The 27,570-nt window shown below is 49.6% G+C and overlaps 1 protein-coding gene across 1 annotated transcript in view; it reads right to left on the bottom strand.

The window, feature by feature from the left end:
- LOC126519862 (fatty acid synthase-like) overlaps positions 1-7,404 on the bottom strand; it is a 191,846-nt gene extending 184,442 nt beyond the window's left edge. Inside the window, exons 1-2 of the mRNA XM_072284056.1 lie at positions 7,367-7,404; positions 4,484-4,967 (exon numbers count right to left, since the gene is read on the bottom strand). Of these exons, the coding sequence (XP_072140157.1) occupies positions 4,484-4,967; positions 7,367-7,404 (522 nt within the window). The remainder of the gene's footprint in view (positions 1-4,483; positions 4,968-7,366) is intronic.
- Between the last annotated feature and the right edge of the window lie 20,166 nt (positions 7,405-27,570).

Below are 27,570 nucleotides of genomic sequence, written 5' to 3' on the forward strand. Positions count from 1 at the left end.
TCGGTGAACCTAGTAGTCTTTTCTAAAACATTTGAGCAACATCTTTATCACATGTGGAATGCGCTAGAAGCGATGCGATTATCTGACCTCACGCTTAAACCAGAAAATTACCACTTTGGTTACGAGAAGCTAAAGTTTCTCGGGCACGTTGTAAGTGTTAGAGGAGTCCGACCCGATGCAAACAAGCTTGCCGCGGTAAGCGCTTTTCCACCTTCGGCCGACAAGAAGGCCGTGCGGCATTTCGTAGGTTTGTGTGCGTATTGTTGCCGTTTCATCGAAAAATTTGCGCAGATAGTGGAACCCCTCACTCGCCTTACAAGGGATGACACACCATTTGCCTGGAAAACTGAGCAACAGGCGGCCTTCGCTGAACTACGACAACGCATGCACTCAGCACCCGTCCTGGCACATTTTGACGATGACACTGACGCCGAGGTACATGCTGACGCCAATAACATCGGCCTTGGGGCAGTGCTCGTCAAACGTCAAGACAGCAATGAAAGAGTAATAGCGTATTCTAGCCGCTCACTGTCTCGTGGCGAGGCGAAGAACTCTACTACAGAAAACGTCTCTGGTGGTTGTGTGGGCAATCACAAAGTTAAGCCCTTATCTCTACGGCCGTCATTTAGAAGTGGCGACTTACCACCATGCCCTATGTTGGCTGGCAAACATACGCAATCCTTCAGGACGACTGGCACGGCGGAGTTTGCCGCCACAGGAATTTGACGTCACTATCGTTTACATGTCCGAGCCTACCTCGCAAGCACGAAGACGCTGACACACTGCTGCGTGGGCCCATCAAATTTGTCAGTCGAGAGTCAGAAGACGATGACAGCTGCCTAGGCGCCAGTACTGCATCGGACTTAATAAGACGGTAGCGAGACAATGCTGAAATTTGACCTATCATCGACCACTTGAGGGCCGGCCAACAGCCATTCCGTGCCATCTGTGTCGAGTATTGACGTACTTCTGTCTGCTAAACAACGTGCTTTACAAGAAAAACGCCCGTTCAAATGTCCGAGCCTACCTCCAGGTGGATCCAAAAGTCTTTTGGGACGACATTCTCTTCGCTTGCCATGACGAGCCTCCATCTGGCCACTCAGGCTCCTCACGAACGCTTGCCAGAGTACGCGAGACGTTATTGGCCCGAGTTTTTGGAAAGCTAAAACAGGACGTTAGAGGCTGCCGCAGATGTCATCGGCGAAAGTCACCGCCCATGAAGTCCGCCGCGTTAATGAAACCCATCGAACCACCTTCGACCATAAGCCCTTCGACCAAGTCGGCTTGGGCATTCTTGGGCCTTTTCCTTTGTCAGCCGACGTCTACAAGTGGGTGATTGTCGTGACTGACTATGTAACCCTCTATGCCGAGAGAGAGGCGCTCCCACGAGCCACAGCTTGTGAGGTAGCGCAGCTCTTCATGTACTACATTGTCTTCCGTCGTGGTGCCCGTCTACTGTAATCACAGATCCAGTGACGGCGTTCACAGAACAGTTCTCGGACGAAATTTTTCACTTGAGCAACACTAGGCACTGAAATACTACTGTTTACGATCCGCAGTCCAACGGACTTACGGAGCGCTTAAATAAGAACATGACGGACATGACCTCTATTTACATCGACGTTCAGCACAAAACATGGTATCATATGTTGCCCTATGGGACCTTCGCGTATAATACCGCCTTAGAAGAAACGACGCGTTTTACACCGTTTCGTCTCCATTGCGGCCACGAAGTTCAGACGATGCTGGACGCTATGCTGCCGTGTCAAGGCCACGAGCGCCTAACTTCCGACGCCGAAGAATTGATCCGGCGCATTGAGGAAGCTCGCCAGCTTGCGCGGCGGCACATCGGTCAGCAGCAGCACGCAGATGCACGGTGGTATAACATTCGCCACGGACAAGTATGCTACAATCCCGGCAACCAAGTGTGTGTGTGAACTCCGGTTCGATGCCGTGGCCTTAGTGAAAAGATGCTCAGCCGCTATTTTGGCCCATACAAAGTACTGTGCCGGATTAGTGACGTTGACTACGATGTCGTTCCGGACAGCGCAGCTCACAAACGGCGTAGATAACCTAGTCCTGACTTCGTTCACGTCGTCGGCATGAATGCATATGTTACGCATTCATGATTATTTTCCCTTAATTTATTCATTTTTCATATTTGCGGTCATAATTGCAGCTAATGCTGTTACCTATGTTTCTTTAGACTCTGCACGTCACGCTTCACCTCTGTTAAACTTGTGTCTTTAGTGTGGCGGTAACTGTGTTCTCGGCGCCAGCATCTGCTTTGACCACGTTTTTGTTTCCTTTACATCGCTTCTTATCCATTGAGCCTATTCTCTTTTCGAGGAAGGGGGGAAATGCCACGTGCAGTAGTGGGGACGGAGAAAAAGAAGAGACAGGAAGGCCAAGAAGGAAGAAGTGCGCGGGCTAACGCCACCCGCTCGATAGCCCGGTCCTGTCGCCATTGTTTTTCAGAAGCCAGCTGTCCGCATTAAACTTCGTCAGTCTTTTTTGGAGGCCGGTGGCAATATATTCCATTTTGATGTTCATTTTGCACCATTAGCAATCTTCGCCTCTCGAAAATAATATATCATAAAGAGTTTGTTGCGAAATCTCTATTTATAGTCATACGCATTTTCCCTCGTACACAGATGTTCCGTAGTGCTTCGTTCTTCCGCTCTTTTTTGGCAAGTTTGATTTCCTTTGTATTTTAGTTATGTGAAGACAGCGGGATTGGGCTGTTCCGGTTGATGTGCTCAAGTTGTGCATATGTGCATTAGCTGCACATATGCCCATAAGGAAGTGGGATGGAAGAGAGCAGGAAGATGATGGCAAAATCAACAGCCGCAACGACAAACGTGGTGTCGCCTAGTACTCTAGCAGTGCCATCGCACAGAAATATTTATGCAGAGCTGGCTTCACATAGGAGGTAAGTATTTTTTTTTTTTAGTGCGGTGAACAAACGGCAAATTTGAACGCGTAAATACGGTGCGTCGTTAAGTGGTAAAGGTAGCGACGTTAATGAAACTATTGTTGCACTTTGTTACACTTGCAATGTCTTTGTCTTCGAGCGCAGCCAGTTTGGGGAATTTTTCTTCAGCGATACAAAGGGAACCATGTTACTAGAATAGCCTATTTGTAGTAACGTGGTGACCGAGATCATATTGGCAAACCGATGCGATTTTAGAGGCAACGCCACTATTGCAAAGTTCTGTAACACTGCACTACATAATATCCATTGTTTAAATGCTGACAATAATGCCTTTTCCACAGAATGTCAGGCGCGGCAAACATCATTTTGCTGGGGACATTGTTCGCTGTATAAATTATGGACATGCCCAGACAGGTGGTTCTGACAAAATTGAAGCTAAACGTATTTGGCTGTCATTTGAGTGACATACTAGTGCAAACATTCTCGCCTTATTATCGAGATGGCGGACGCTCTCACGATGCTTTCCAATCAGGGCACTGCTGTATAGGGCTTTCTCTACTGACAGTAAAATGTTGCGTAGATGATTGATGCTGCAAGACCGATTGTTACAAAATGTCGACTCTGACCAACATTCTCACAGGAGAGTAGACATTTGACACCGTATTTCTCGATTGTATAGCAGAGTGTTGTCATAGACGTTTTGTTCATTTTGAGCATCAGGCCGAAAAGCTTCATTCAATGAAAAGGCGGCATGAGTTCCTGCTTATTCTTTAAAAAACACGACACTGAGGCTTGGTTAGAACATAGGGTAACGTGAACAGCTTAGCATGCCAGCAACCTTTGTGCGTGGTAGTTCAGGAATGGCATTCGGTGATGGATATGTATCCTTTGTTCGGGCGAAGTGATCGAATGTATCATAGCATGCGCTCATACTATTGTCATTAACTGGACAGAGGACCTTTAGTGCTGATAACTTTTGGAAATCGTTATACCTACATTCATAAACGAACTGTGACTGTAAAGCATGGTTATAAAGATTCAGTAGACAAATGTCTTACGGTAGCGTTACGAAGCAAAACATTTCAATCGTATTCTTTCACTGAATGTTTCCGTCCCGAGATAAGCATATGGCTGTTCAAATTAAGGTGGCATGAAGTGTGTGCGAACTAAAACTTAGGGTGTGCGAATGGTGTCTTTTGAGACTGAATCGAAGATGAATCACAAAGTACCAAAAGCAAATCTAATCTAATCGAACATTGAATAATTTTCGTATGATGAATAGCCGTGTAACAATTAATCTTGTAGGTTCAGGGCCCTGGCATCATCGCCAGTATACAGCCAAGACTCTCAGAGACGACACAGGGTGAAAGAGCCATTCAAGATACAACCTTTACTGCCCGAAGCCCTAGACCAGCTAGGCTGCCTTGTGGTCGCCGCCCCTCACGCTACGGCACCAGGCTGGTTGCGCGTGGCACCGGCGCATGAGCCAGGCCTAGATGATGATGATGGTGGCACAGCGCCGCAGCCATGTAGGCGGCGTTCTCATACTGTCCCCTTCCCGTCGGATGATGAATCAATGTCGATGTCGAGTAGGTGCTCCATGGGCGCAAGCAGGCGCAGGTGGAGCACGGCGTCCGCACGCGGCTGATGCTGCTGGTGAGCTGCGAAGGCCCCTCTCGAAGTTCGTGCGGCTGCAAGGAACGGAGGAGAGCAACAGCCGCCTCCACGGTGTCTAGACCGGCGGCTGATTGGCAGGATTGTAAAGCGCAGCAGCAGCGAGCCTGGACCGGTGGAGAGGTCCCACTTGATGAGCGCGATTTTCTTAACGCCGTATAAGGGACAGAGTATACAGGCGTCCTCTGGCATGTTGAATAGAAGCTGCTCGGAGGGGCCCCTGAAAGGCTTGGGAACCAGCTCTCGCAATTCCCCAATGAGCGGCCATGGCTGCAGCTGGCAAGGCAGCCACGAGACCCAACCGACGGCGCTGTTCGTGTGATCAAAGCCGTACAGGTTCAGATGGTACGGTGCCCACCTGGCAGTGAACGGCGAGAAGGATCGGGTATCAGGGGGCGCACTAGTGATACTAGCATTGAGAGTAGGAGATCTGAGATATGCACAGTGCATTGCATGAAATTGCTTTAATGGCAATCCATTAGACAACTTCATATGTTGAGCTTGAAATCGTGCACCTTCAGTGTTGAATGAGCCAGCAAAGGGGTTCACGAGAATACCGTGAGGTTTAAAAGGGGAGCGAGACATAATGGCGCTTGAGCTCCGAGACATTTACTGGTCCAACTAAGGTGCCGGTTCTGGTGTCTTTCAAGCGGTAATAGAAATTACCGAGGTTGCGTGAAACACTGCGTTCGTCACACCAAATGGATTTACCAGTTCAAAGTTGTGCCTTTTGGATTGTGTAATGCGTCCGCAACCTTGGAGTGGATGATGGATTCTCTATTGAGGGGCTATAAGTGGTCCACTTATCTTTGCTATCCAGATGATGTGACTGTCTTTTCACCTACTTTTGAGAACCACCTGATCCGCCTGTTGGTCATTCTTGACGTGTTCCACTGTGCTGGCTTAACTCTATAACTCTTCTAAGCGTATTTTCGCTTGATATCACATCACACTTCTCGGCCACCTTGTTCGTGCTAGTACTGTCTAACCTCACCCCGACAAGGCGCGTGCCGTCCAAAACTTTCCTGTTGCTCGGTCAGTTATAGATATCGCGTGCTTTTTCGGTTTATGCTCCAACTTCTGTCGCTTTGAAAGGAACTTCGCCCACATTGTACTGCCGTTTACTGACTTACTCATGAAGGACGTCTCTCGGGGTCATGCGCAAGCTACAGAACTCATCACCGTGGTCAGTTTATTAAATCACTGCCCATTTTGGCGCAATTTCACCCTTCGGCCCCTAAAGAAGTTCGCACCCAGGCTAGTGGCCACGGCATAGGCGCAGGCCTCGCTCATCGTCAGAACGACAAGGAATGCGTCGTCGCAAATGCTAGCCGTCTTCTGTTGTCGTCAGAGCGGAAGTTTTCGATAAACAAGCGCGAATACCTCGCTTTAGTCTGGGATCTGGAAAAATTCTACCCCTACTTATATGGCCGCAGGACGTTTTCTGCCCGTACTGACCACCGCGCACTTTACAGGCTCTCGTCGCTCTTGTCACTGAAGGATCCTACACGAAGGCTTGGTCATTGGGCAGTATGGTTCCTGGAGCTCTCTTTGTATTTCACTACAAGTTTAGCCGAATGCACCAAGATGCTGACTGTTTATCCCGCTGCCCTGTCAACCGTCTCGACACCTCAGAGGTGGATAGCAGTGACTTCATCATGGCTAATTCGTATGTGGCCAATATCCGCGCTAAAGTGAACAGCGTCGACACACTTCGGTCTATTATCGGTCACCTTCATTCTCAACTCGACCCATCAAAACCATTTTCTGATTATGAGCCATGCCGCAGTGGAGGGCTCCGGAAAGTTCGACCACCTGGGGTTCTTTAACGTGCTCCTAAATCTAAGCACACGCGTGTTTTCGCATCTTACCCTCATCGAAATGCGGCCGCCGTGGCCGGGATTCGATCCCGCGACCTCGTCCTCAGTAGCCCAACAACATAGTCACTGAGCAATCACGGCGGGTCAAGCCGACCCATCATTCACTCTGAGCTTCACGGCCACATTCTTTGCCGTCGTGGCACCACTCGCGACTTCCCGAGGCTACTGTTTGCTCACCCCAAGCAAATCATGCGACTGTTCTCAAACAACGATGCCCGAACTGCTGGCCATCTTAGAGTATCCCGCGCCACTTTTCCTACCCTGGTCTGTCCCTATCTCTGACTCTACGTAGCTCTGTGTGACTTTTGTCAGCGACGTAAGCGGCCCTTAGCTTTACCTGCAATCCTTCTGCAACCAAGGGGCCTCTATACTGCATCACTCTTGAACTCCGTGGCCAATTCCTATGCCTACTGCCGGTAACAAGTGGGTCGCAGTTGCGACTATCTACTGTACCGGGCATGCCATCAAGCGAGCTTTGCAGATTGGTTGGACCAATGACGCCGCCGATTTTGTACTTTGTGACGTTATCCGTCGCCATGGTGCCCGTAGACAATTGCTCACAGATAGAGGCCGCTACTTCCTCTCCCAAGTCGTCGATGTCTTGGTTCCTCTTCTATGAAGCACACGCTCACTTCTGCATACCACCCGCATAAAAACGGGCTCACCGAGAGACTGAATTGTACCTTAACCAATATGCTCGCTATGTACACGTCTGACTACCATAGGGAATGGGACAACGCTTTGCCATACGTCACGTTCGCGTAAAACTCATCCCGTCACGCCACCTCCAATTTCTCGCGATATTACGCGTTATTTGGCCGTCACCTAGCATAGGCTTTCAATACGCTACTACCTGTTGTTTTCCAACGCTGCTCACAGCATGCCCCCGAGGCTGCTGTGCGAGGTCATCGGCATGTCGCTCATGAGCGACTATCAGACTGGCAATTATTTCAAAAAGACCAGCTAGACCGCAGCCACTGACACTAGCAGTTTTCTCCTGGACGTCTTGTACTTGTCTGGACTCAATCTTGTCGTGTATGTCTTTTCGAAACCTGTTGTCGCGTTACGCTGGACGTTACAAGATTTCACAGCAACTTGAAGACGTTAACTACACTCTAAAAACGAGGGAGTGTATTGCAGAAGTAAATTGGCTGATTTATTCGACAAAGCATTGTTTTACTCTCGCAAAATGTCGAGTGGAGTGAAATGCATTGCTGACTGCGTCAACGACGAGAGAGTAATATGTTCTTTTTACGCTGCCCGTCTGAGAGAGAGCAGAGTGCCCGTTTTACTCTTGCAGCAGTAGAGAAGATAACGTACCATAAGCTCCTGCTTCAACTGCAGGAGGTCGGTCCAGGACATTGCGACGTATCACTCACGGAAGCAGAGCAAAGAACATACTGTTTTGCTTGTAAGGAAACAGGCAGCCGCAGTACAAACGGAAGCTGAGCCAGCGCTCTACTTTTTCATTCGCAGTTGAGCGACCTCTTGCGCGCGCGAGAGTGCGGAATAGTACAGCACCGGAGAAAGACCACCCATCCAGTGATCAGGAAACAAAGCTATCCCAGGGAGAACTTGTGGCAGCCATCTTACGCCACCGTAAAAACAAGACATTCGTTCATGATTCGTTCGCTATAACAACAAATCCTCCTCAGTAAGTGAAGTCTCACTTTCCTGCACAATCTGTGCACGCGACATGCTATCGCCAGGCCGTCGTCACGACGTTTACTTACTGAAAACGCATTTGGAATTCATATTATGGGCTGAATAAGACTGAGCTGTTTTTTGCTCATGTATTTGAAATGGTGTGATCATATATCTGATTTTATGTTTGGCGTTGCCGTTTTAGATCACGGTGCCAATGTGAAAGGGTACTTATATTGTTGCGTGTGGAAAGACACAGACAGAAGAGGCTATTTACAGGCCATTTACACTGGAGCCAGGCAGCCAGGCCGACACTCGCTCTCGCCAAGCACACCGACCAACTTCATCGTCGGTCTCGCGGAGGCTCGTTTCTTGAGCATCGCTCGATGATATCGTAATACTACCCCCACCCCCCGGCGGCAAAAGCACCGTCACGGTGCTGTTAAATATCCAAGGCGTGTGGAGGGTTGTAGAGCTTGACTCGGGCGACGTGGACAATGTCACTGGTTGTCACAGCGGAGGACGTAGTGGGCGTGGCTAGAACGATTTCATAGGTGACATCGGTCACTTTGCGGAGCACGCGGTATGGACCTGTGTAACAAGAAAGGAGTTTTTCACATAGGCCAACATTACGCGAAGGTGACCAAAGCAACACGAGGCTGCCGGGCGCAAAATGGACACCACAGTGACGGAGGTCGTAGCGTTGCTTCTGTTTGTCTTGAGACACTTGTAGACGAGCGCTCGCAAGTTGGCGAGCGTAGTCAGCATGGGCGATTGCATCACGGGCATAATCGCTAGTTGAAGCTGTGGCGGACGGAAGCACAGTGTCCAGTGGTAGCGTTGGTTCGCGGCCATACAAGAGGTAAAACGAGGAAAAGCGAGCAGTATCAAGACGGGAAGAGTTGTATGCAAAGCTAGGTCCCAATCACGCTAGTCGTCGGAAAGGTATTTGGATAGCATGTCTGTAAGGGTGCGGTTCAAGCGCTCAGTGAGGCCGTTCGTTTGGGGATGGTAGGAGGTGGTAAATTTATGCCTTATTGAGCAGGCACGCATGATGTCGTCGATGACTTTGGCCAAAAGCGCACGGCCGTGGTCTGTTAGCAATTGACGCGGAGCACGATGCATCAAAATAATATCGTGTAGGAGGAAGTCCGCAACATCAGTTGCGCAACCGGTCGGAAGAGCACGCGATACGGCGTAGCGGATCGCGAAGTCCACCGCGACTGCAATCCACTTGTTCCCTGATGGAGATTCCGGAAATGGGCCGAGAAGGTCTAAGCCGACACGATGAAAGGGTTCGGCAGGAATGTCGAGCGGCTGCAGGTAACCAGCGGGGAGCTGGGAAGGCTTCTTGCGTCGTTGGCAAACTTCACAAGCGGCGAGGTAACGTCGTGCGGAGTGGGCAAGACCCGGCCAGGAAAAACGGCGACGTACACGGTAATAGATTCGAGATACGCCGAGATGTCCTGCCGTTGGTGCGTCGTGGAGCTCTTCTATAACGGTGGAACGGAGGTGTTTAGGTACTACAAACATGAACTCAGAGCCGTCCAGATGAAGGTTACGACGGTACAGAGTAGCGTCGCGGAGGACGAAGAGGCGTAGAGTAGCATCGGCCGGAGAGTGCTCAAAACGGTCGATGAGTGCTCTGATGTAGGCGTCACGGCGTTACTCATCGGCGAAATGAAGCAGCTGTGATAGAGAGAATACGCAAGAAGCACTGGCACTATTAGAGGAGTCACAGTCGTCAACAGGGTAACGCGACAAGCTGTCAGCGTCTTGGTGCAGGCGGCCAGACTTGTACACCACGGAATATGAAAATTCTTCTAGCCTCAAAGCCCATCGACCAAGCCGGCCGGAGGATCTTTTAGCGAAGAGAGCCAGCAGAGAGCATGATGGTCAGTGACAACGGAAAAAGGGCGACCGTAAAGGTAAGGACGGAACATCGCAACCGCCCAGAATACAGCAAGGTATTCTCATTCCGTAATGGAATAGTTGCACTCCGATGGTGTGAGGAGGCGGCTGGCATAAGCAATAACGCGATCCTGGCCACGCTGCCGCTGGGCTAGGACGGCACCTACGCCATGACCGTTGGCATCTGTACGCAATTCTGTAGGGGCATCAGGGTCGAAGTGGGCGAGAATGGGTGGTGAGGAGAGAATAGTAACGAGACGAGAGAACGCGGTGGCTTCTGCAGTACCCCCCCGAGAATAGTACGCCATTCTTCAAAAAATTAGTGAGGGGTCTAGCAATTGCCGCAAAATCTTGAATAAAACGACGAAAGTACGAGCATAGCCCTACAAAACTTCGAACGTCTGCGGCTGTCTTCGGAACCGGAAACTCTCTGATAGCACGACTTTTGTCGGGATCAGGCTGTACTGCGGAAACGTCAACGAGATGGCCCAGAAGAGTAATTTGCCGGTGGCCAAAACGACATTTGGACGAGTTAAGATGCAGCTTCACCTTTCGAAATACATCAAGTATAGTTGTGAGACGTTCAAGGTGAGTGTCGAACGTTGGCGAGAAGACGATGACGTCGTCGAGGTAGCAGAGGCATGTGGACCATTTGAAACCTTGGAGCAAGGAGCCCATCATACGTTCGAAGGTGGAAGGGGCGTTGCGTAAGCCAAACGGCATTACTTTAAATTGGTATAGGCCATCAGGTGGGATGAACGCGGTTTTTTCTCGGTCCATATCGTCAACAGGAATCTGCCAGTATTCCGAACGAAGATCAATAGACGAGAAATAGCTGGAACCGTGCAGGCAGTCAAGGGCGTCGTGTATACATGGGAGTGGGTAGACGTCCTTCTTAGGAATGTTGTTCAGATGACGGTAGTCTACACAGAAGCGCCACGTGCCGTCCTTCTTCTTAACCAACACCACAGGTGACGCCCAGGTACTCGAAGAAGGCGCGATGATGTTTTTATAGGGAATTTTGTTGACTTCGTTTTGAATTACTCGGCGTTCCGATGCAGAAACTCGATACGGTCGTCGGTAAATAGGCGAAGCATCACCAGTAAGAATCCGATGCTTGACCGCGAGCGTCTGGCCTAAAGGGTGATTGTCGATGTCGAAAATATCTCGGTAAATACTTGGCGAAGCTCCTCAGCCTGCGCCGAGGACAGGTCCGTCGCAACCATTTTCTTTATATTGGGATCGGCACCCGAGGCTGGCGCGAGGGGCCTGCTAAGCTCGCGAGAACCATCGGTCGATAACGCGGCCACGTATTGGTCGCTGAGACAATCAACGGTGGCAAGGCAAATACCTTGCGGTAGAATTTGTTTTGCCAATCCAAAGGTACCGACAGGCATGCGAGTGCGGTTCCCAGTAATATTAAGTATACTGTGAGGCACTGTAACGTCGTACCTTATTGGAATGTCGGGCAGGGGAGTGACGAGGTACTCGCCATCAGGAACTGGTGGGAAAGACAACAGTTCAATGTAGGCTATTCACTTTGGCTGCAGGCGAAGAAAGCCGGTGGGACGTAAGGAGCAGTGGGGTGCGTCAGAAGGTTCTGCGAGCATCGGCAACTCAAGGCGAAGGGTACTGGAAGAGCAGTGAATAAGAGCAGAATGTGCGGAGAGAAAATCGAGGCCGAGAATGAGGTCGTGGGGGCAATGAGCAATTACGGTAAAGAGGACAGGAGTGTGGCGGCCGGCGAAGCTGACGCGTGCCGTACGCATGCCTATGATAGGCACAGTACCGCCAGCCGCAACGCGGACGACGCGTGCCGACGCTGGGGTGACGAGCTTGTTCAGTCGTCTTCGGAAGGCAGCACTCATAATTGAAAGAAGCTCCTGTATCGATGAGTGCCATGACATGATAGCCGTCAACGTCACCGTCAAGAAGGTTTCGGTTCGTGGGTAACGTGAGCAGAGGATTTGAGGGCAGGGTCGACAACGCAGCTTCAACTCCAGAAGCTGCAGTGCCTAGTTTTCCGCCTGGATTCGGGAGGGGATAGGTGGCGAAGAGAAGCGATGGGGTTCGGGCGAACGAGACTGATGGCGTCGAGGTGAGGGCGAGCGGCTGTACCGAAGGTTCGGAGCAGGAGCATCAGCGGCAGTGGATTCATGGCGGGTGGTATAGGGAACGGAAGGTCCAAAGGTGCGGGAATAAGCGGCGGTGTATGTCCGAGGAGGTGGTGGCCATCGGTTGTGGCAGTGACGAGCGACGTGGCCGATGCGACAGCAGTGGAAGCAGATCGGCCGGTCATCAGGGGTACGCCAATCGGACGAGTTGCGGCGAGATATTGCGGAAAAGGACTGCCGAGGACGAGGAGGGCCGCTAGAGAACTGGGGAACGCTGGGTTGAGACGTGGAACACAAGGAGTTCGGACCCATGTTCTCAAGTTCCTGTCGGACGACGGCCTGGATCATCGCAATTGTGGTTGCTGGCGGATCGGGAGGCGTCGTGGAGAAAGCTGGCGAACAGGTGGCCTCGAATTCGCGGCGAACAATACGGGTGACGTCGTCACAGGTGGTGGTCTGACGTGGTCGACCCTCACATGTCGACGTAGCAGCAGTGTTGGATAGCCGCGTGACGTGGTGTGTGATAAGGCGGCTCTTAGCTTGTTCAAGGCGACGGCATTCTTTGATGATGGCGTCGATAGTCGAGACGTTGCCGAAAACAAGCTAATTGAAAGCGTCGTCGGCGATGCCTTTTAGAATATGTGACACTTTATCCGCTTCGGACATAGCATTGTCAGCTTTGCGGCCTGGAGCTAAGACGTCGAGGATGTAGGAAACGTACGGCTCCGTAGATGACTGGACACGAGACGCAAGAGCCTTTCTCGCGGCAGCCTTGCGCCAAATGGGGTCGCCGAACAGTTCCCGTAGCTTCTCTTTGAAATTATCCCAACTGGTTATCTCGTCGTCATGCGTTTGGTGCCACACGCATGGGGTGCCGCCGAGATAAAAGATGACATTGGCGAGCATAATCGTTGGGTCCCACCTGTTATTAGCACTGGCGTGTTCATAGAGTTTGATCCAGTCGTCAACATCCTGGCTCTCCAGGCCAGAGAACACACGTGGGTCGCGATGTGGGGCGACCGTGAGAATTGGAGCAATGGGACAAGCCGAAGCCGTTGGAGAGGTGGGCGCGTCACAGGGAGGCATGGTGACAAGCTCGGTGTGCCGACCACTTCTGAGTTCCGTGGTGAGGACGGGGATCGCTGACCTCCACCAGAATGTTGCGTGTGGAAAGACACAGACAGAAGAGGCTATTTACAGGCTATTTACACTGGAGCCAGGCAGCCAGGCCGACATTCACTCGCGCCAAGCGCACCGACGAACTTCATCGTCGTTCTCGCGGCGGCTCGTTTCTTGAGCATCGCTCGATGATATCGTAATAATATGTACAAACTCGCCCACTTGTCCAGTTGCGAGTGATGCATGGGAATCCAATATAACTGTTACTGCGTGGAATTACAGTTTCATTACTGTTTTCGACATGTATGTACATTTGCTAATATGAGATGTCGCTTCAGAGTCATGTCGTATGAACAGTTACATCATCCTTTCCCTGGCGTTTAAAAGCGAAATCAGCGCATTTCGCTATTTTTTGGAAGATCAAAATGTGTGTTACGCGTTATTAATTCGAGTGGAGAAATAAAGTGTCAAAATAAAACGTTTGACCAGTCATCTGTCAGACACAAAACAAAGAGTTGGTCTAATTAACTAATAACTGGAGCCCAACTGCCACTTTTACATGCCCTCCCGGATATATTGCATGCTAGATTTCAAACTGAAGCAACAGTCCAGCCTGTGAAAAACGAATTCCGTTGCGTACCTAACAAATGAAAATAAGTTGTAGGCTTTTAGCAAGCTTAGATGCAGGCCGCTGTGAACTGTTTCTTGTTAGTCTTAAAATGCGCTTAAGCTTGCCATAAGAAGCCTTCTTGCCCATACTTATATAGGCACACCAACTAATATTCATTCAAGTGGAGGACCGTATTGTCATCTCTACGGAGCTACATGTATGCAGATGTGATTCTCAATTGATGGCTTCACCAGTGGTTCAATGAGAGATGGTGTGCGGGGCACACTGGGCACATTGCATAGGATACATCATAAGCGGTCTTTCTGACACATGCGACTTATGACAGACGTATAATATCTGACATTGACCAATAATCTATTAGGAGTATTGCAACCGACGTATTGAACGGAGTGCGAACTCTCGCTTATTTTTTTTTTCATTAAATACAAAAATTGAAGTCAGTGATTTAGATGTTTCACATCCATATCAGTAGGAAGACTAAGAGCGGAAAGTTTTAGTGCAATTACCTTTTTTTTCTTTCCCGTCTTGATGTGGGTTTACACGATGTCCTCGTGTTAACTTCTGCGCATTATATTTTTTCAGGGACTCTCTTTATATAACGCAAGAAGGCAGCTGCAATGACAAAAGGCGCCAGGGTGCCAGCCCAGCTCGACTCTACGCGCGACAAGTTGCCAGCCCAGCGCGCTTCAAAGCATCAAAATACGTTGTCATGAATTTTGGACAAAAAAACTAAAATGAGGGTATATTGGGTGTACCATTTGACTAAATGACAGCAAAACTTTTAAGTGACACTGTGCGAAACTAAGGTGAAAATTCTGACGTGCCTTGGCAGTCATCTTGCGGTAATATTTTTGTAATGTCTCTGATGGGACAGTCAATATTAGGTATGCTCTCTGGAGACATACACATAGGAATGGGTTTAATGAGAGCCGCATTCCCGGCAAGTTGGTAATCCATTACTTAAATGATATTGCGCTTGGTGTGTCGTCTCTCACGTGCGTGTCGTTTTTTGTCGCGCAATATCATTTAAGGAATGGGTCTCATTGAAAAGCTACAAATTAGTTTTAAATAAAAGATTTTTAGTTTTATGACAAGTGACAACAGTTGGTCTTGCCTCTCAACAGATATCTTCATATCACAAAAAAGGGGTACAGTAAGATAGCAGATTTGCTTAGTGACACAATACTTACTTGCAATGAACATGGACCACGTGTTGATTACAAAAAGCAATAGTTTCATGCTCGGTTATCTGCTGACATAATTGAACAGTACGCAAATGCAATGGTGCAACTAGGAACTAGTCTGTTGTGTATTTTGAACACTGTCACGGAGAAGACACATTATCGTTTCTTCCCTTTTATCTCTTTTTTACACTTAAATTTATACGTATGGCTTCCTCCTATATGTTAGAAAGGGGAAGCATTGGGGCAGGGTACCGTAGCTTTAATAAGGCATTATCGTTTACGTACGTGCTTATGGAGCCAGTTCATTAGAACTGCTCGCGGCTCCACAAACGGAAGCACGGACCGAGGCCTTTAACAACAGTACACATCCTGGTGCGCACCGTATGTCTTAATTAGAAGCCACAGAGTCCCTTGCAATTTAAACTTTATTTTGGCGCATGCAAAATTGTAGCCGCTCCTGTGAAACAGACATATGTGTGCTTTTGCAAGGTATTTGGGATGTTGATTAGGGTGCCTCAAGCTACTTGCCAGCCAAGTGTGCTTTTGGGGGCAGGGATGTGTTCAGTGTAAAGAACTGAGAGAGCATCAGCGTAGAAGACGTCTAGAGCACTTGGTGGATCTGAACCTATTGTGTTAATCAATCGAAAAGAAATACCTCTTGGGTTTATTGAAGGCAAAGTAACCCTAAATCATTTGAATACATAGTAAATTTCTGGATTTAAGATAGCGAGACAGGGCCCACAGCGATGTGAGAAATAGGAGAACAGTTGGAGAGCATTGATGCCCATATGCTCATCGAATTTGTTATTAAGTCTTATGGACCCAAACTTGCATGTCTGCTAACGTCAGTCATAGACTTGTGACTTGTTAAACTTACATTTGCATGATCGAAACAAACGTACTTGTTGAGAATTTAGTCCTCTTAAACGGTCACTGGAAAAATTCTCCCATTGGAAGGCAGAGTTTTACACCCACTGAACACTTCCTGTTTTCCCATGAAGCTGTGCGATGCTCTCAACTTATGCTCTTAGTATCACAGGAAAGAAGGGCAAAGGAGCTGAAGGAATAAACTGGAATGCCTGCTTCATGCTCTTGGTAAAGAAAGGTGTTCAATAGGCAACTGTAATGTCCACGCTGTGTGTGACACCTTCCTCATTATGATCTTGGTCACAGTCAAAGTAGCCTCGAGATAAAGGTTACTGACAGGTTTAAAATCCCAGCAGCCATGGAACGACGCTCCAACTTCTCTGCAGCCGAATATTTGCATTTCCTAGTGTTACAAAGTAAAATTAGTTAAAGCGCACTCAAAAGGCAGCATGCTTTCAAGAGGATGAATGATGCCAGTTTCAGCACCATATTTATTGTGATTATCAAACAGCAGTGATGTCACAGACCAACACCACGCACCAGAAGTATGCAAGCCGGTCAGTGAAGTGCTGTGGACACTTAGACGATGATGTGGCCTTGCTGCCAAAACAAACTGAATTGAGCGGTGCAGATAATACAAAGGGAATGCGACAAAGGCATTTTGTGTTCTAGGCTGAATGCCAGTTGAGGATCACATTTTTCGCGTGTCAAAGAAAAGAACTTGCACAAAATATGACCTAAGAACTGATTTGCCACTGCACAGCCACATTTTGACAACTGTTATGTTGTAGCTTTCGCCACTGTGTAAGCCTTCAAAGTCACAAATATGCTTGTTTTGCGACGTAGACAAGCTTCTGGGAAGCGCGAAAACTTTTCTTCCTTTAGTGTACCTTAACCACTTCAGTAGAAAAGGAAAGCTTTGCTTTCAGGTAGTTCGTTCATTGTGCAAGTATATGCATAGCCGGATCCGCATTCACAGGCACAGAAGGGATATATAAAACAGCATGGTACCGATCCTGATTTATGATTTGCTTTTTTGTTTGTCTTTTCTTGCAATGCCTTGCCTATACTTATGTTTATGCCGCCTTTGACGCATTACATTCATCACATCTGTTTTTTCTTCACGTCTGAAGCCATGCTATACATAAGTTAGGTTGCATTTTCAGCTAGTCGCAATAAATGACCATGATGACATTTTCAGCACCAAATTTTTGGGGATTTTCATACAGCAGGGATGTTGTAAACCATCACCATGCACCCGAAATATGCAAATCGGTCAGCGATGCAAGCTGCAAGCTGTTCGTGAAAAGTATAGCGTTCATACTGTACTATAGGGTTAGAAGCTGCTTTATGTATCAAGAAATATTGTGCACAAAATTTTATTGTCTATGCTCCTTGGAGTTTTATACTCATTTTGCTATGCAGGAAATAGTACTGTAAACTTAATTTCAGTTATTTGCGTGAAAGTGAAATCGCACAATCCTGACAGCACCAGGAAGCTTCTTTTCTGAACATGCCAACCAAATAGGAGGCGCTATACACCTCTGCACGGCTTTAGGAGTGGGCGGGATATTGCTGCACAACCACCACGTGAGACGTACTTAGAAACAAGGGGGTGCAGCCCATACATGAATAACTTTATCTGAACTATATATAACCGAAACGAGACCTGCGGCCTCACCTAAAAATAAGACACATTTCTAAATGCACTGTACTTTCAGTCAGGAACATCCTGAAACTTTCAGAGGATGTGCTCAAATCGTGTGCTGTTTTAGACTATGGCACAAAAACAGTTTCTTGGACAATTCATCTACGTTACCAGCCTTATGCTTAGCAGCTCATCTGGTAACCTCTGCCTTATGAGTGTATGCATTTTGTATTAGAAGTGCGTTTGTTGGCCATTATAATGGTGCACATTCCTCTTCGATTATAGTGCGAATACTTTGTTAGCTTGTGCACGTTTGTTCTGCTTAAGTTTCCATTGTATAAATTATTTTTGAAAAGATGGAGCCAATTGGCATAAGATATATTTCTACACTGCATTTGTGATGAAACTTTACACATTATATGTGTTTTATAGCAAAATGTGCTCAAAAGTTCAAAGGCTTCGCTGTAATGTGATTTTATGTCTGTATCATTATGTTTCTTGAACTAATATTCAATTTCCCTTACGACTGAGCAATAAAGACTGACCTATTAGGAAGAAGAAGAAAATAAACTTTATTAAAAAGAATGGTCCGGCAGTTTCGACTGTAGTAGCCGCAGGCGACGGCTCGAAGACCTTGGACTTGGGCCGGAAATTGTGTGTAAGCGCGACTGAACAAGGACATAGAAGCAGACACACAAAGACAGCGCTGTCTCTGTGTGTCTGTTTATTTCTACGTCCTTTTTCAGTCACGCTTAGATATTCTATCATTAATTAAGGGGAAAATGAGACGTCCACCCAATCGTAGCAATTGCTACAAAGGAAACCCATATGGGTTCCTCGAAAGAAAGGCCTCGCAATTGAAGAAAAATTCGTCCTGGTCCGGGAGTCGAACCCGGGACCACCGCCTTTCCGGGAGAGCCGCGCTACCATGTGAGCTAACCAGGCGGTTAGCAGATTTCAGGGCGAAGTCAAATTTGTCGACTCGAAGCAAAAGCAAAGGTTTGACTTGCATTGTAGCATTTGCTGCGATTGGCGGGATGTCTCAATTTCCCTTAATTGTTTCTCTCCACCTCGCGGGTTTCCGCAGGACTATTACGTCACATTCTATCATTGTTAGTTATTAAGGGAATGTTTTCAAGCTTATACGGCAAAATAAAGCTACTATCCTTACTTTGCACAGCTATGTACTAATTCGCTATCGCAATCTAGGTTTCGCCTTTCTGGCGGAACTGTGCCTATTTATGCTTTTTGTGTGCTTCTTCTATAAAGCAGTGTCGATTTATATTAGCTGCGCCTTGGCATATCTCCCTCTCTAACTTTTCGGCATTGTATTCCATACGGTACTAAGAAACGCGGCCGAAAATATTTTCTATCATTCGCGAAATTGAACGCTGCTTTTAGTTGCATTTTCGTGACTTTTTAAGCAAAAAAACATCTGACTTGTTCCGTGACAATAGGAATTTCGATTGAACCACTTCAATACACGCTGAGCGGAATACTGAGTGTGGACACACATAGTTGTTAAAAAAAAACTTGTTCGCAACTCTGAATGCGTATGTTGCAAGCTTCAAAGTTCGTATTCAAGAGCTAGCTTTCATGCCTTGACCAATACTTTTCGACATTTGGTACTCTTATAAGCAATTGAAAAGGTGAATCACATTCGGAGGTTTACAGTGTAACTGTGTTTCTCTCTTAGGTTTTCTTCCAAGGCTATCATGGCGGGCGGTGACATCGTTATCACCGGCTACTCGGCCTACTTTCCCCAAGCGGATCACCTCGTCGAGTTCAACAAGAAGCTGTACGCAGGCGTTTGTATAGTCACCGAGAATGACTCGCGCTGGCCTCCGGGTGCGTGTGAGAAGTTCTTTTATAATGAATGAGCATACCGCGACAACATAAGCCCATAGAGCACCACGACCACTTCAACTAAAGCTTTCTTTTTTGACAATAACTGTTATAACACACAATGTTGTCTAACTTTCATTTATCGTATAAATTTCCAGAAGTACATATTGCAAGTACTTAAGTGTCTTCCCCCATACTTACTAGCTCTTCAAGTCAATCAAAACATTGAATGACAGAATTCATTCCAGACGGGATGCGTAACGCATAAACGTGCACTATTACGACACTAAACATTCACTTTTCAGCTTTCCTCTGCAGCTTAATTTTCAACTATGTTGCCACCGGAACAGATTCCAGTGTTATCGATTTGAATTAGCTGCAATAGTTTAATGGCGGGTGATGTTGCATAATATACGTCTACGCAAGATGTGCAATTTCGAATGCACTGTGGGAAGGGCGCGGTCCCCCAGTCCGCGCCAGTAGGTGCCAGTCCTGGCCGGCCGCGTTCCAAGAGTGCGCCATCCGAGCCTCGAACCCATGCTCGCGCTGCGAGTCACTTCTTCCTCTACTTTCTCGACTGCTGGCTCCGTTGCCGGAGTTTCGATGATGCCGAAGGCTCCGATAATGATGATGGCGCATTTCACACACTGCCCCTCCCTCTGTGAAGGCGATAATAGCACTGACCTACGGCGGCTTGCAGCGACGGCACCGCATCCCCGGCGATCGGCAAACCTTGCAAACTGGTGCACAGAACGAAGATCGGTGGAGCAGGCAACGTTCTAGTCACCAAGGTCTTTCAGGACCCCGAAGGCCCTATACCTGGCTGCCTTCCCGGAGGTACCCTTCGCGAAGATGCGGTGGACGAGGTGGTGTCGCCACCGAATTGTCGAGGTCATGCACGAATCAGAAGGCCCTAAACCATTCCCGGACGAACACCTGGTCCGGTTCTTCCTCCTCGACCACGTTATGACGAGCGCACGCAGCAGGTCGCCGGAAGTATCAGCCGCCCGCTCGCTGCCATTCCACCACACAGACACTACACGGCACCGCACCACGCAGTTAGCGGGAGGGGGAGATCGCAGATGCTGATGGGTCGCTCGAACGGTGCCCCTTCCACTACCGTTGGCAACTGACCTCAAGCGCCCATGAGGTCCTCGTTGTAACCGTCGTTGCACTCCTCTTCTTTGGAATCGTCGTCATCGTCGTCTTCGCTGCCGATGGCGCCGGCGGGCGACAAGGAACCGCCAAGGAGTCCGAGACTACGCCCTCCTCGGGCTCGGCTGAGGACCGACGAACGGTTTAACCAAGCAATTTTCTTCGATAACTTGCCTTTGCCTGCCTTGGCTCCCTTATCGTCCACGATCCAGTCGTCGTCACTCTCCGACGTCTCCGAGTCGCTGGGCGCGGCCGCGCCGCCGGGTTTGGAGCCACACGTGGTATACGAGCTTCGACAACTTGTAGCGTTGATGAAGTACTGCCCCGCGTTGATGCAGTAACGGCGCCGGCAGGTCCCTTTTCCAGCGGTGGCGCTAGGAGTTTCAGCAGCTCGTGGAAGAACGCTCCGCCCCCGTGTCCCATACCCGGTGATGTCAACAGAGGAGGAGCCGGACGAGACGCTCCTCTGCGAACACCAGAGCTGCAGCTTGCACCGCGAAGCTGGTCACGCACGCGGCCAGGAAGGCGTCGCTACTGGCCGTGGCACGGGCGCCGCCCGAATTCCACACGATCATGGTTGGTCCGCGAACTCAGCCGGAGCCCCCGTTACGGGCGCCAATGTGGAAACGGCGCGGACCTTCAGTGCACGCCAGTAGGCACCAGTCCTGGCCGGCCGCGTTCCAAGAGCGACCCAGCTGCGCCTCGAATCTTGTCTTGTCTTGTCTTGTGTCCCAGACAGTGGCGCGTACCCACTATGGGGGATTGGCCAAGAAGCAGGCGGTTTTCCGTAAGGTTAGAAGTATAGAGAAACTAGATTTGAATAGTGGAGCGTGGGACGATAGAACTGTAATTTAGACTTGCAATGAAAGTATTGGTAAGAATTTTGATAAAATAATTTAACGTAAAGGAATTAAGTAATAGAAACTATGGATAATTGTAGAAAATCAGCAAGGTACTCTTTTTGTCTCTCTAATAAAATTGTAAACAGCAAGAAAAGCATCCCTGTGGCTGGTTCCCAGTGAAGTTGCCCCAAAAGAAAGAATGTTTGTCGAGGTTAGTGATAGGCCAAGTTTGGTAAATGAGTATTCTAATATTCTTCTTTGTCTTAGAAAGCGGCGGCATGAGAGAAAATAATGTTCGATAGTTTCAGGTGCACTGCAATAAGAACATAGAGGGGACGTCGCGAGACCAGACCTGTGTAAGTAAAAATTTAGAGGAGGTATACGGCATCACAATTTTGTAAAATATACTTCCAATTGCCTTGAAGGACACCAATTAATATTCCATGGGAAGCCAAGATGGTGGAATTCAGAACACGGTGTTAGCATGGATATTGCAGAATTTTGAGATATAGCGAAATTTCTGTACCTTGCCGCGGCGACATAAGCTGATGTCGGCAAAACAGGTATGATAGGGCCGTTAAGGGATGCTCGTGCGAGTGAATCTGCCATTTCATTCAAGTGCAACCCACGATGTCCCGGTACTGTTACGTTTCGCCTACAACGCGCGGTAATGCCGGCGCGGATGCAACGGACGCCGGGGCTTTGTTCAAAGCGGCGGACATTTTGGCCCGTCCGACTCCGCCGCGACGCCTACCCGCCAAGCGTGTCCAGGCGTGTTTCAGTGCCACGTGTCTTCGTGTGTGCGTGTGTGTGTGTGTGCCCTCGCTTGTCAAAGCGCGGCAGCCGGGGAGCGGAGTTCCCCGAAGGAGGGGCCTGGAGGTCTCTCGGCTCAACCGCTCGCGCCGTCGTGGGCCCCTGCTGCGCCGTCCCGTGACCTTCATCCCGTGACCTTCCCTCCTTCCCTTTTGGACCGCGACGCCGAGGGTATAAGAGCAGCTGCCCCCGGACGCCAGAACAGAGGCTCCGATTTGTACTGTTGAGTTACGTGCTCTCCCGTCTCTCCACTTCGGTCGAACTGACCGGCCGCTCTTTTGCTATGTTAGAATAAACAAGTTGTTCTGTTACCAGTCTTCTCATGCTTTGCCGGGACCTTCGGATGCTTCCAGTGCCCCAGGCCGCCAGGCCAACGCTACCCTTGGGGCTTGCGACCCATTGGCAATAACGGGCGTCAGCACCGAGACCCCATCAACTCGTGCCAGCGGTGCGATTACAACATCTGGTTGCCAGCGGTGAGATCGCGACAACGGAGGCCAGCAGCGAAGAGATGCGGTTGACTGTATGCTGAGCAGCACAACGACCATCCGGGAGCAGTGCAACGAGCCCTGTGTGATGACTGGTTGCCTGCAGCGGAACGACTGCGCTGAAGTCTTGGCTGCGAGGTTTGGTGAGTGCGGGACTTTCTTCTTCTGAGTTTTGCCAGGCTTTTGTTAGTGTTAGAAACAGAGCTGGTAATTGTGGTTGTCGTTGCTACCGGGTTAGTTTGCGGCAAGACAATAGTAGGCAGTAGAGAAAGCAGCATTCAGAGCAGCCATGGATTTGAAGTCGTTGCGCAAACCGAAATTGCTGGAGCTTGCAAGAGAGTTGGGTCTGGATGTCTCAGACAAACTCAGAAAACCAGAACTGCTAAGGGCTATTCTTGAGTTAGAAGCTGAGGATGACGAGCTGTCGGAATGCCTTGAGACCATTGAGGAGAGGGAGCGTGAACTTAAAGAGCAAAAAGAGAAACAGGAGCGCGAACTAAAAGAGCAACAAGAGAAAGAAAGAGAGCGCGACCGTCAACACGCTTTGGAAATGAAGCGTCTCGAGTTAGAGATGGAACGCGCTCGTAATGGAAGTCAGGCACACGGTGCAGGAGAACGAGTATTGTTCAAAATGACTGACCTGATGCGGCCGTTTAAGCTTGGAGAGGACATTGGTTTGTTCCTGGTTAACTTTGAGCGAACGTGCGAGAAGCAGGGGTTCTCTCGGGAAACGTGGCCACAGCGCTTGCTCACTTTGCTACCCGGCGAGGCGGCCGACGTAGTCGCTCGCTTGGAGAGAGAGGAGGCAGAGGATTTCGACAAAGTGAAATCGAGTCTGCTAAAAAAGTACCGGCTGTCAGCGGAGGCGTTCCGTCGGAAGTTTCGGGAAAATGAGAAAGGCAAAAGTGAGTCATATACAGAGTTTGCGTACAGGCTTATGTCAAACATGCAGGAGTGGCTCAAAGAAGAGAAAGCGTTTGGTGACCATGAGAAAGTTCTGCAGTGTTTCGGGCTAGAACAGTTTTATAGTCGGTTACCTGAGAACGTGCGGTACTGGGTCTTGGATAGGCCAGACGTTAGTACGGTGGCTCGAGCCGCTGAGCTAGCCGAGGAGTTTGTGACGCGTCGGGCTCGCGGAGCTAAGGACGGTCAAAAGGGTGAATTTGGCTCCAAGTTTGAGAGGCCAAAGTTCACGCCCATGAGAGCAAAGGGGGACACACGTAGTGCGGATGCGAGTGAAAGCAGTCCGACCGAACGTAAGGAGACGGCGGCAACCGAAGCCGAACGCAGAAAGCGGTTCGAGACGAGGCAAGCGCGCGTTTGTTATACGTGCCAGAAGCCGGGTCACTTTTCAGCGCAGTGTCCAGAAACAAAACCAAAAGTCGTGTTTTTTTCATTAGGCAGCACTGACGAGAACATCAAGCTTCTCGAGCCTTACATGCGAGACCTCCTCGTGAACGGGAAAGAGTGCCGAGTGCTTCGCGATTCCGCAGCTACGATGGATGTCGTTCACCCCTCTTACGTAGAACCCGATATGTTCACGGGCGAGTGCGCATGGATCAAGCAAGCAGTGGAAGCTCATAGCGTGTGTCTGCCGGTAGCAAAAGTGCTTATTGAAGGACCTTTCGGAGCACTTGAGACGAAGGCCGCAGTGTCATCTATGCTGCCCCCCCAGTACCCGTACCTATTTTCGAACAGGTCCGATCACCTCCTGCGCGAGAAGGGGCTTTTGTTTGGTGAGGCTAGCGTTCAGGCCTTAACCAGATCGAAGGTTCGGGAGCTCGCTACAAAGGCGGTAGATGCGGGACCGACGTTGTTGAACGATGAGAAAGGGTCAGAGGCGCAGCAAGCTGGTATTCAGAGCACGCCCGAACGGGATAAAATTGAGCCTGTAGCGTTAAAGGCACCAGATACTGGAGAGGAAATTCCCGATGCGGGAAATTTAGAAGAGCTTCCGGTCGAGCTTCCGGGACTAGGCTCAGTGACGAACAGGAAAGACACCGATCAAGTCATTAGTGACTTAATAAGTAAAGCATCGCTGTCGCCTGAGCAGAAAACCGAACTACACCAGCTCTTACAAGAGTTTCAAGGTCTGTTCTCTGAGAGGCCTGGTAGGACTTCTGTCCTTACTCATGACATAGAACTTACCTCCCCAGAGCCAGTACGATCCAAGGCGTACCGGGTGTCACCCCGCCAGAGCGATATTATGGAGGCTGAGGTAAAGAAAATGCTACAGCTCGGTGTTATTGAAGCGGGTGAGAGTGATTATACCTCCCCTTTGATTTTAGTTGAGGTACCGGGCAAGGAACCTCGTCCTTGCGTCGACTACCGCAGGCTTAATTCCATCACTAAGGATCAAATTTATCCGATCCCTAACATCGAGGAGCGCCTTGAGAGAGTGAGTAGCGCTCAGTTTATTTCCACCCTAGATCTTGTCAGGGGTTATTGGCAGGTTCCACTTACAGAAGAGGCTAGTAGGTATGCGGCGTTCATTTCACCAATGGGGACATTCCGTCCTAAAGTTTTGAGTTTTGGTTTGAAGAACGCACCATACTGCTTTTCAAGCCTCATGGATAAAGTGTTGCGGGGACAGCAAGAATTCGCTTTACCGTATCTAGACGACGTAGCGATATTCTCCGCATCCTGGCCGGAACATATGGCGCACTTGCGGGCAGTGCTAACCCGCCTGCGCGATGCGGGCTTGACAGTCAAGGCTCCCAAGTGCCAGTTAGCACAGGCCGAGGTTGTCTACCTCGGACACGTGATTGGTCGGGGTCGACGCCGCCCCTCTGAAATAAAGGTGGCCGCTGTGCGAGACTTCCCGCAACCGCGCACGAAGACCGATATTCGGTCGTTCTTAGGTGTCGCCGGCTACTATCAGAGGTACATCCCCAGGTACTCTGATATCGCGGCTCCCTTGACGGATGCTCTAAGAAAGACAGAGCCGCAAACAGTCGTCTGGGATGAGACGAAGGAAAGAGCTTTTAGCGCCCTAAAGAGCGCCCTAACAAGCCAGCCTGTGCTACGATCGCCCGACTACTCAAAAGGGTTCGTTGTTCAGTGTGATGCTAGTGAGCGAGGCATGGGCGTTGTACTGTGCCAACGGGAAAATGGAGAAGTAGAACACCCCGTCCTGTATGCTAGTCGTAAGCTGACGAGTCGTGAGCAGGCGTATAGCGCCACCGAGAAAGAGTGTGCGTGTATCGTGTGGGCCGTTCAGAAATTGTCATGTTACCTAGCTGGCTCGAGGTTTATCATTGAAACGGATCACTGCCCTCTCCAATGGCTGCAGACCATCTCTCCCAAAAATGGCCGCCTCCTGCGCTGGAGCCTCGCTTTGCAACAATATTCCTTTGAGGTGCGTTACAAAAAGGGGAGTCTCAACGGTAACGCCGATGGCTTAAGTCGAAGCCCCTAACGTGGGAATCAGCCTCAAAATTGCTTGTTACTGATGTTTTTCTTCCTGAGGCAGGATTTTTAACCTATTGCTTTTGTGTAGTGTTTCAAAGTGATGATGTGCTTTTTAGTGCAATTTTTCCGATTTATGGACGCGTTCTGAGTGCTGCTAAACTACTGTAAGGAACTAGGCAGCAGTATAAAAGGGGAAAGAGCCTGGCAGGGCTTAGTGAGGGTTGTGCCGTGCTTGCTGACTGAGCGGTTGACTTTCAGGCGTGGTTCTAACGCTTGCCGGAAACGAGAACAAAAATGTCACCTCTCCCGAAGTCACTTTGCAGTGTCCTGTGTGCACCTGAACGTGAGAACGAGGCCTTCTCTGTGCGCTGCGCTCAAGAAACGCCCAAGGACGCCCAACTTCGGTTATGAGCATCATCGAGCGACATCCCTCCGGACAGCGGATGCAGTCCCCTGACCTTCGGGATCTCCTTCCCCCGGCGGGGCGGTCTGTTACGTTTCGCCTACAACGCGCGGTAATGCCGGCGCGGATGCAACGGACGCCGGGGCTTTGTTCAAAGCGGCGGACATTTTGGCCCGTCCGACTCCGCCGCGACGCCTACCCGCCAAGCGTGTCCAGGCGTGTTTCAGTGCCACGTGTCTTCGTGTGTGCGTGTGTGTGTGTGTGCCCTCGCTTGTCAAAGCGCGGCAGCCGGGGAGCGGAGTTCCCCGAAGGAGGGGCCTGGAGGTCTCTCGGCTCAACCGCTCGCGCCGTCGTGGGCCCCTGCTGCGCCGTCCCGTGACCTTCATCCCGTGACCTTCCCTCCTTCCCTTTTGGACCGCGACGCCGAGGGTATAAGAGCAGCTGCCCCCGGACGCCAGAACAGAGGCTCCGATTTGTACTGTTGAGTTACGTGCTCTCCCGTCTCTCCACTTCGGTCGAACTGACCGGCCGCTCTTTTGCTATGTTAGAATAAACAAGTTGTTCTGTTACCAGTCTTCTCATGCTTTGCCGGGACCTTCGGATGCTTCCAGTGCCCCAGGCCGCCAGGCCAACGCTACCCTTGGGGCTTGCGACCCATTGGCAATAACGGGCGTCAGCACCGAGACCCCATCAACTCGTGCCAGCGGTGCGATTACAACAGTACCCAAAGCAAACATACTTTTCGTAAGTACGGAGGTATCATGGAACGAAATGTTCTTTGAATTGCTGAATTTAATGATGCAGTTAGTGCGGTGCATACAGATAGCGAGTCGGTCATGATAACAGCTAATGGGTCTTTTTGGGGGAGTTTTCGTAATGCTAATATAATCGCTAATAGTTCTGCCTGAAATATAGGTGTGAAGTCGGGAAGGCGAAGGGAGTAGGACCATTGAAGAGATTCAGAGAAGATCCCCACTCCTGCCTTCTCATTGCAAACAGAAGCGTC

This window comes from Dermacentor andersoni, chromosome 8 (genome assembly GCF_023375885.2).
Source record: "Dermacentor andersoni chromosome 8, qqDerAnde1_hic_scaffold, whole genome shotgun sequence".
Taxonomy (NCBI): domain Eukaryota; kingdom Metazoa; phylum Arthropoda; class Arachnida; order Ixodida; family Ixodidae; genus Dermacentor; species Dermacentor andersoni.